Genomic DNA, 10090 nt, shown 5'->3' with positions numbered 1-10090 from the left:
ATATGTGATTAAAACATTTAAGAGGAAAACATGAAGAAGAAATGGCCAAACTATGTCATGATGTGATAAGCACTAATGAACTGGCAAGGGGAATGGAGAGGGCCCAGTTCTGAATTTACAGTTTGCCCTGGGTGGAAGCACTTAGTCCTCTGTTGGTCTTTTCACTTGTTCAACAGGGTTAATAATACATACTACACATAAACCTTCTGAGCATCACAAAAGAATGGATATGAAAGTGCCTTGTAAAAATAAAAGTGCTATACAAACGTACAGTGGCTTTATTCCCGACAGTATCAGATATGCTTGGCAGAGAACAAAGAGCTACATACTGTGACTCAGTCCAAAACCCCTCCCACTGGGGCCCGCCCCAGCTTACAGACATGGGCTGTGGTGCAGCTCTTTCAGCTTCCTGGGTGTCAGGCTGACTAGGTTGTAGGATTAATGCCCATTTATGCACAGCGAGGGAAAAAGGAGCCTCAGCGAGGGGCATGGAGGAACGCAGAGCCACTTCCACCAGTGGCCCGGATCTGCCTCAGCAAGGGGACAGGGTGTGAAGCCCCCAGCTCACATCTGCACGTCTCCGTCTGCCCTAAGCCCAGGCCCCTGTTCCACAGAGTGAACTAAAGGCCTCATTTCCATTACATCAGTTGGATGCAAATGCAATAAAAAGTGACCAGTCTGTGCCCCCTCCACACACAGTCCCACCCTTTGAGTAGAGCACCCACCATGTTCCATTGTAAATACTGCTTCCTCCCACCATCCCTCAAAAAAGCCTTAAAGACCACACCCTCAAAGCAAACAAAAGATTTGTTACATGTTTGGGGGTTTGTTTTATCTTTCAAATCCGTGTTCCTGTTCCCCTCCACTATTATGGAAAGGCAGCCGCTAAAGGACACGCCTGTTTATTTAGCAGGTGAACTGTGCTCGTTTACCGATTCTCCTAAAGCTCTCGGCCTGCCCACCCACCAGAGCTCCCTGCAGATGTATGACCGAAGGCCTTGTCTGAGCAGCCCCTCCCTGGGCAGGGCAGTAGGTCTTCACCCACTGAAATGACCCCTCCTCCCTCTTTGTACGAAGGTCTTCTAGGCCCTGAAAGCGGGAGGGGCGGGGGACAGGGTTCAGATTGTTTGTCTTTGCAAACCGCCTTCCTTTCATGGACTTGCTCGTGGCACGTGCGTCTTAGGTAAAGGCTGAGTTGCGAGTTGCTTTATTGGGGGGTTAATTGCTGGGAGCCAAGAGATCCCCCGGCTGACATTCCCAGAGCACCAAGTGGTGTTTCCCTCTTCACTGGAAGGGCTCCACCTTGGCTCCCTCCGCCACTGGCCCCTCCCTAGGGGTTCGAGAAAACCAACCACAACGGCCCCGCGGCGTCCTGCTCTCTGTCCACACGAGGGCGCTCGCTCCACGCCCCACTATGCTGGCCGCCGCGACGCCGGGAAGGTATCTTTGCGGGGGCGGATAGAGCCAAGGCTTGGACACGGCTGTGCAGACCGGGAGCTCAGCCTGGGTCCCTTCCTGGTTCCCAGCTGTGCCAGTCCCTAGTCCCTGCGGGGAAGGAGAGGCCACTAGAGGGACGCCAAGAGGTGAGGTTTCCAGCCCTCTTGGGACTGTTGGCTCATCCCCACCCCCTGGAGGAAGAAGACTCAATTCATCGGAGTTGGGCCCCCTGGGAAGTGGGGAGGTGAGTAAGAGGGGAAGGAGGATATGGTCTCCCTCTGGGGTCCCCAGAGCCTACAGAGGAACTTGCCTGGCATACGCTAGGCCTGGAGGGGACAGAACTGCCCCATGGCCCTGAAACACAATTTACCCGCTTCCCCTACCCGCCTGCCTGAAAACGCTAATGCAAACAGTGAACTCAGACAATAATTCAATTAGTCATTTTCCCTGATGGAGGCTGAGAGCCAGGCTTGGCTCTGGTGGAATACCTGGGGTGATTCTTTCTGCTGAGGCCGTAGGCATGGACTGGCTCAATATTGACAGAAAGGCTTGAAGGCGCAGGTGCCCAGCCCCGGAGACCCCACCACTCCACCCCGAGGACCCTCAGCCCACCCCTTTCATGAACACCCCATGAGTCATGTATTCGCACAGCTGCCAGCTTCTCAGACCACCACCCCTGGCACAAAGGACCCTGTCCCTGAATGCAGGGACAGACTCTTAAAGCGTGCCTCCCACCTTTGACCAACCAGGGCATAGACAGCAGAATCGAACTCAACCATACAGCGTCTGTCCGCAGTGGTCTCCGACAGAATAGCAGAACACTCCCCCGCCAGGCTCTGGGAATGCCAGATATGCCTTCTCTGCCCCCATTTCACTGTGGTGAGAAAGTGGACCGGCCCCGCCCCAAGGCCCTTCTGGCCCTTCCCCTCTCACCACGCCCAGAGGAAAAACACGTCTTTGTCTTCAGAGACCCTGCTAGGACTATCTCTGCCACACTCTGGACTCATCACAGCCTGGCTCAAGCACCATTTCCTTCTCCAAGCCCATCTCAGAACCCCTTTCACGGGGGACCACCTGAGCCTTTCCTTAAGATGGCTTCACCCAGAGTGGGCATCTTTTTCTAATTCACATAAAGGCAACTTAATGAGCTCATAACCGCTTTGTTAGGGTGCATCCACCATTTTGTGGACCCTCCCACCAGCTCCCCTGGCCTGGTGAGTCACTGAGTCACTCCCAGAGGTAACTGTGAGAAAACCCTCTGGTGGCGATGTAGCACCAAGCAGAGGAGGAAACGGAAATCATTGGGAAGCCAGGACACAGGGATAGATTTAACCAAAAAAAAAATTTATTGTACAATTACCCACCACTAGACAGGCCAGCTAGAGGGTGTCTCCACCTTCCCAATTTATTTTCAGCCCCGGAGGATGTCATTGTAGATCATGGCCAAGGCCCCCAGGAAGGTGACATATTCTTGGAAGTTCACCACCTGGTCCTTGTTCCGGTCCAGGTCGTCCATCAGCTTTGCAATTTCAGCATCCTGCAGCTTCTAACGTGTTAGAATGGGAAATCCAGACTCAATGGTTTTGAGACCTTGGGTTCTCTGCCTTTCCCCCTCCCAGGCAGCCCCCTCTCATACAAATGGCTCTGTGCTCACTTGTCACCAAAGATCCAAGCCCACTTTGGGTTCACTTGGCTTTACTTCTCCTCTGTTCCTCACTCAGGAGGAGTGAATACCAGGCTACCAGTTTCCCCAGCCCCTCAGGGGTGTGGACCAGTGGTCCAGTAAGGCACATGGTCTAGGGCCCCAGAATGTGGGTAAGCCTGAGTCATGCACCTGGCACCTCACCCCCTCCGAATCCTGCTTCTAAAGGGCGAGAGGTGGGGAGAGGGGGCCTGGGGAGGCTCACTCACCGCGCCAATGGTGAGCTCCTTCTGGATCAGCTCCTTCAGTTCACTCTTGCTCAGGGTGTTCTTGTCACCCTCCTGACTGGAGTACTTGTGGAAGATGGTCACCAGGAGGCCAATAGCCTGATCCAGGGGGCACGCCATGGCTGAAGGCTGGGCTCAGAGCTGAGGGCAGAGAGGCTGCTCAGAGCCCTGGGTAGCAGGGCCTTCTCACTCACCCACACCCCCCAACTCCCTTTGACTACCCGTGCCAAACCACTAAGTGTCAGGTGACATCAGGAGACAGCCCAGGGCTTGTAGAGGAGGGAGAGGGCAGAGTCTAAGGCCAAGAGGTGAGTGCCCTACAGAGGACCAGAGCAGAGGTGGTTCAAGAATTCTAAGGAACAAAGAACCACAGCTGAGAACTGTCTTCCAGGGGTTCCAAGAAAAGTTGGGGAATATGTTGTGAGTGAGGGTGGAGGCTGCACACCCAGCCCTACACACACACAGCCTCACAGGACCACACACTGCGGCACGGACACACCCCGGGACACACTCTCCCAACCCCAGAAGGGCCACAGTGGGGAGCCGCCCCACCGGATGCCTTAGCCCGGGGCCGGCCCGGCCGCTCCCGCCTCTCCCTGCCGGCCCCAGTCTGGATGCGGGCGGACTAACCCGGGGCGGGCCGGCCCCGAAGGACGGGGGCTGCCCTGCCTAGCGAGGACTCACCGCGGCTGCAGCGAAGCGAGAAGGAGCGGCCGAGGGGGATGGCCGTGTGGCCAGCCCGCCAGCCTTATAGCGGCGCTTCCGGGAGGCCGGCCGCCCACTGCCCGCCCGCGCCCCACCCTGCCCGCCCTTTACACAACATCCTCGCCCCAAAACTTTCCACGCCTCCTGCCCCGGGGCTGTTCGGGGCTCCGCGGGGCGGGGGGCTCCGAGGGGAGACCGCGGCCAGCCCAGTGACCTCGAGCTCCCACCTAATCTCCAAAACTCAGTTTGCCCCCCGTCGCGATGTGACAAGAGGAGGAGGCGGAGAGCCGGGCAGTGTCAGAGTGTGTGTCTCTGTGTGTGTGTGTGTGTGTGTGTGTGTGTAGGGGGAAGGGCTGGGAGAAGGGTGCCGCTCCCCGGCGCCGGGGGAAACGGGGGCGAACCCTAGATGAAGGACGGGGAGCAGCCAGTGGTCTACAGGATACGATTTAAAGGACACCTAGAACACACATCCCCCCAGGGAAAAATACCACCACCCTCGATCCCTTCCCCCATCCCCCCACCTGAATTCCACCCGCAGCCTCTTGCCCATTGAAGTGCACACACACACCAGAGTCAAGCCCCGTAAGTGTCATTAGTTATTTACCCTCCAATGCAAAGTCTGTCCGATCCTCTCCCAAGAAAGGATTCTGATACAGGGAGGGAGGTGGGGAGAGCGGAAAGCCCTGGATCCCAGAGATGATGGTAGGGCTTGTTGCTGGGGGGGAAACGGAGGAGAAGGAAAGGGGGCCGGTGTGGAGGTCAAGGCCAGACTCCCCCTTCTTACCAGTGTCCTCAGTGGGGGCCTCCTGTGAGCTGGTGGCAAGTCAGAGAGGCCTGTCCACCACTGCCCTCAGGGACCGCATCCCAGCCACCCCCAGTGTCCTCACTCTCAGAGCACTTTCCCCCTTAGCTTTCTCTGCATATTTGCAGCATTCCCTGGAGGCAAGCAAAAGCCTGGTCCCACTTCCTCATTTTCCTGGAGGGCCAAACTAAGCCTGGATAAGATTAGTCACCTCTGCACTGAAGAACAGGAAGTGGGGTGGAAACCCAGAACGCGAACACCCAGAGGCTGCCCACCCACTTAAGGAGAAGCTCTGCCTGGTCCCACCCCACCCCCAGCCAAGGTGGACAAGAATGTTCCAAACCAGCCCTGGACACCTGGAATCAAAAACCTTTATTTCCTCTGCTGGAAGGGAAGGCTGAAGCAGGGTCCATCTGGGAGGGAGAGGAAGGCAAGGGGCTACGGAGGGTCTGTGAGAGGAGCTGCAGGGGCCAGGGGCCAGGGCCCAGTCATTGGTTGTCCGCCAGGAAGAAGTCGTTGTAGGCCACGCACAGCGTGGTTGGGAACACCGAGTACTCCTTTTTTTGTTTGTTTTTTTGTTGGTTTTTTTTATAAATTTGTTTATTCATTTATTTATTTTTGGCTGCGATGGGTCTTCATTGCTGCGCACAGGCTTTCTCTAGTTGCGGCGAGTGGGGGCTACTCTTCGTTGCAGTGCGCGGGCTTCGGCTTCTCTTGTTGCAGAGCACAGGCTCTAGGCACGTGGGCTTCAGTAGTTGTGGCACATAGCTCAGTAGTTGTGGCTCGTGGACTCTAGAGTGCAGGCTCAGTAGTTGTGGCGCCCAGGCTTAGTTGCTCCGCGGCATGTGGGATCTTCCAGGACCATGGTTCAAACCCGTGTCCCCTGCATTGGCAGGTGGATTCTTAACCACTGCGCCACCAGGGAAGTCCCCGAGTACTCCTTGAAGTCGATCTCCTGGTCGCTGTTCTTGTCCAAGCTCTTCATCAGGTCATCGATGCTGCTCTCCCTCATCTTCTTCGAGGGCCCAGGTAGAGAGACAGGTCAGCCACCCCTCCCAGCCCTGCCCTGACCCCTGGGAAGGCAGCCTCAGGCTGATCCCCAGGTGAGTCAGCAACGGAGCATCTCAACCCCCAGAGTCTCCCCCCAGGCCACACCCAGCACAGGGTGCCACCAAGCAGAGCTCAGTGACCTGACTCCTGAATCGGAATCAATTACAAGAGGAAGGCTAGTGCAGCCCCCCTTCCCCTCGACACTTTCTACCACCCAGAGAAATAATAAGCTAGATTTCATACAGCACCTAATAGAAACGGCTTGGTGACTATGTGGCACTAAGCGAGATCCAAGCCTTATTCCATCCCTGCAGGACAGCTGCATAGGGTGAGTGCCTGGCATCCAGTCCTCTTCCTTGTCTGGTCCCCTGCCCAACCAGCCCAGCTCCACCAAGAGGATGGAGACAGCACCCTCAGGGGGAACAGGAAGAAAATACAGACACATCCTGCCCTCTCCCCTTCACTGCCCTCACCTCCAACTTTTCCACAGGAGACAGGACTTCGGGACATAGAGATGGAAACAGCCTCTCTGTGACGCCACCCTTGTCCCCAGTCTGGGCTCCTGTTATAGCCAGGCCCTCCCCAGGGCCTCTGTCCCCTTGTAGTTAACCCTGCTGGACCCATGGCCCCTCCCTCTGTCCTCATTAACTCCAGAATGCAGAGAGCTTGGCAGGAAGGCCAGAGGGGAGGCCTGGTGACACCCACGCCTGCTTTGGTCCCCTGTCCACAGGGACACACTAGGTGGAGCTTCTCTCTGGGGAGGCCCACTAGGGTTCAAGATGCGACAGGAGAGGCCCGCAGGCTGATTTTAAAGGAATGAGGGAGGTTGATACATGGGCCCGGGCTGGAATTCCAGCCTCTCACTAGCTGGGTGTCCTCAGACAAGTTATATAACATATCTGAGCCTCAATTTATTTTTTAACTGTAATAATAACATAATGACTACCTTATAGGCCTTTCCCTTTGTCAGTTGCTTCCCGCCCACCATCTCCATCTGGTAAGAATCTGTTCTTCCCCCTTCCAAACTGTGTTCACAAACTAGTAGAAGGATCCTTTTGGTTCCCGTGTCAGCACCAGCTGAGAGCCCCAGACGTGCCGGGTACATGGAGGAGAGCCGGGGGGGGCCCTGCCCTTGAGCTGTGCACAGCTTACCTGGAACCCTGAATCACCTCGCCCACCCCCACTCCATCCCTTGTACAACCTCCACAGCTGTGAGAGCCATGCCTCAACATGGAAGTTTCCTTGATCTCCTTCTCTAAACCTTCGTGCACACTGAGGTCCACCCTCCAGACACTGCCCGTCTCCATTCCCAGTGAGACCTGACTCATCCCCAGGCGCGGCCCAAGATGTTCACCCTCTTCCTTGGGTCTCTGTCTGTACCCTTTGGCCATCCTGTCCTTGCTGAGACTAGTGTACCCTGCGGGTAGGTGTGTATCCCCTCACGCTGGGCCTCCCACCTCATTCTGGGAAGCCCTCGGGGGTGGCATCAGTGCTTCCTCTTTTTTTCCGTCCCCTCCCCCACGGTGCCCACAGAGCATGGAGCACTGGGACTCTGGGGTGCAGGGAAGGGACTGACACCTACCTCACCAAGACACAGGTCTTTCTCAATCAGTTCCTTCAGCTCCTTCCCACTCAGAGTCAGTTTGCTGCCCTCTTTCCCTGAATATTATGGAAAGTGGTGACCACAGTGGTCAGGGCCTTCTCCAAAGACATCTCCAGCATGGTGTACAGTTCTGGGGGCTGAAGGGAAAGGAAACGATCCCATTGCCCAGGAAGCTGGACCTTCTGCTTCCCCCCAGCACTAGCCCACCTCCAAGCCTCTCCCTCAAGGACCAGCTACTGGAACCCACGATGAGATCAAAATCTACCAAGCGGACCCCAATGTCTCAGGACAGGTTGTAGTGAGAACCAAGGCAGACTTGGATCAGCAGGAGCAGTGAGACTGACCAGGCCGGAAGGACACTGAACACTCTCCCACTTAGGAGATGTTGAAAAAGGGGTCTAGGGACAGAGGGGTGACAGGATGGCCTCCCCAAAAGAAGAACTGGTGACAGATGGTGGAGCCAGTGAAGGGTCAGGATTTTCTCCCTGCCCGATCCATCTTGGGCACTCATTTTCCAGAGGCCGTCCTCACCCAAGTCACCCTCCTTGGCCCGGGTCCCTGAATCACCTAATATCAGGGAGTGTCCCATTATAGAAGTGGGGGGCAGGGCAAAGAGAGAGTCCAGGGGTTGGAGGAGGCTGGGGCTGGAACTGGAAGGTAAGATCTCAACAGGAAATCGGGGAGGGGTGCCAGGACTTGTCCAGCTGGTCACCAGCCTCTGGCCCAGAGAACTGTACATACAGACTAGCCACGAGGCAATGAAGGGGGTGGGCCTGTTGAAACCTCCAGGATCATTCTGAGAGCTGGATCCGGAGGTTGGGTCTGAATGGGGCCCCCCAGTCCATCAGCACAGCCACACCCACCCAAGAGAAGAAGCAGCTGGAGCTCCTGTGACTCAGACTTGGAAACCACTTCCCTCTTAGGCAGGAAGGAGCCAACACCCAAGAAGCTGGGGGCTACAGGTAAATCTGTGTTGAGTCTGGAGCAAGGAAAGGAGGAAGAAGCTGCTGCCTCTTACCTACAGACCAAAGCCCACCTGACGATTCTTGAACTGGACCTGAAATTCATCTCTTACCACCCCAAACCCTCAGCCTCTCCCCACTGCCAGGAGACTCAACCAGGACCACAGTGGAAGGCGAGGCCTCTGGGCATCTGCAGCAACGTCCTGGCTGGTTCTGATCCCCACCTCCACCCCCAGGGCCACGATTCCAAATACTCTGCCCTCTCCTCTCCAAACACGTGCCCACTCATCGGGCCCGGCCTTCCTTGGCGGAGGTCACCAGAGCTAGTCACCCTGTGGCCTCATCGCCCAGCTTGCCCCACCATATAAATGAGCAGGGAGATGAGAAGGACTCACCAAGGAAGGAGAGAGCCAGAGAACCCACGCAGCAGAAGCAGGCTCCCTCCCACTGGTCTCTGACTTTAATTCCCTTGCTCCAGTCCCCAGGGAACCAGGGAAGAGAGAGGGCCAATAAGAAGGGTCCGGAGACAAGGAGGCCCAGGTCAGAGCCTCCTGGGACACAGGTGGGGAGAAACCCCCCCTGCCAATCTCACCTTCCTTGTTTCCAAACAAGGATGGGACGGGGGTGCACACTGAGTTTACCACGGCACACACGTCTTCAGTCCTGGAAGCTTTGTCTTCCCAACCAAAAATCAGAACTCACCGTCTGATGGGTCAACAGCCAGGCTCCCTGGAAAGAAGATTCAGGAGGTACGGGACAAATGCAGGGTGTCCACCCATACCCTAGGCCACTGTCCACATTGGGGCCCTCCCACCCACTCCAAAAGCAGAACAGACATCTCAAGATGGGAATCAGTGGGGGAAGATGTTTCCTGCCAAGGGCATAGTCAAGGTCATCAGCAAGTATGGAGCCTAAGATTTTTAAAAGGCTTTTCAATGAATGATTTCTTCTAAACCTCACTCATCACCATGGGAAAGAATTGTCAGAGACTCTTGGAGTGGAGAACTGAGAATCAGGGACCGAGGCAGAGATCAGGGAAGGATAGGGCTGGGTGATGGGGTAGAGGCTGTGGACTGTGGGGAACTGGTTCAGGGTGCAGAAATGACCAGGGTGGGGATCAGGGAGAGTTGCTTGTATGCTAGGAGAGACTCAGACATTGTTCTACCACCAACCAGTCCAAATATGAGAACAGAATGGAGTTAGGGGCTTAGCCCCACCCTAGCCTGCCTGGGTGGTCCCCACTGCCCCCCACTCCACTCCCACCCCCAGCTGCCCAGGTAGAGAGGCAGCAGGGACTGGTCGCTAAGCAACAGGAGTTTCCCAAGTAGGGAGTGATGCAGGAGGAGGCCCAGGGGAGGGCACTCCGTGGAAGATGGGCAGACGGGGGCTGGGGGGAGGGAGAAGGGGGAAGTGGCAAACTCTTTCCTGGATCAAAATTCTACCCAACTCTCTATAGTCACACTCTGAGGGAACATCTGAGTCACCTACCCCACTCCTCTGAAACTTGAGACAAAAACACAATGTGATGAGAAGGAAAGGGGAAAGCTAGAAAAGTCAAGGGAACCAGACCTTCCCTGCCTCTGGACCTGCCCTCTACTCACC

The 10090-nt window shown here is 56.1% G+C and overlaps 1 protein-coding gene across 1 annotated transcript; it reads right to left on the bottom strand.

Moving 5' to 3' along the window:
* Positions 1 to 2760: 2760 nt before the first annotated feature.
* LOC112401758 (protein S100-A6) lies at positions 2761 to 4160 on the bottom strand. The gene is made up of 3 exons (XM_024748212.1): positions 4051 to 4160; positions 3349 to 3507; positions 2761 to 2983 (listed from the first exon to the last, which is right to left on the bottom strand). Exons 2-3 carry the CDS (start codon positions 3484 to 3486, stop codon positions 2849 to 2851), a joined length of 273 nt encoding a protein of 90 aa, XP_024603980.1. The 5' UTR covers positions 3487 to 3507; positions 4051 to 4160; the 3' UTR covers positions 2761 to 2848.
* Positions 4161 to 10090: the final 5930 nt, after the last annotated feature.

The sequence above is a fragment of the Neophocaena asiaeorientalis genome, unplaced genomic scaffold (genome assembly GCF_003031525.2).
Source record: "Neophocaena asiaeorientalis asiaeorientalis breed wild unplaced genomic scaffold, Neophocaena_asiaeorientalis_V1.1 scaffold76, whole genome shotgun sequence".
Classification (NCBI taxonomy): Eukaryota; Metazoa; Chordata; class Mammalia; order Artiodactyla; family Phocoenidae; genus Neophocaena; species Neophocaena asiaeorientalis.
Note: the sequence above shows the minus strand (reverse complement) of the source record. Positions and strands in the feature narration are given on the sequence as shown.

Coding starts and splice junctions, on each gene's coding strand:
- LOC112401758 (XM_024748212.1), bottom strand. CDS start 3,486: ATGGCGTGCCCCCTGGATCAGGCTATTGGCCTCCTGGTGACCATCTTC. Junction 2,984..3,348: donor AGGAGCTCACCATTGGCGCG/GTGAGTGAGCCT, acceptor CTAACACGTTAG/AAGCTGCAGGATGCTGAAAT.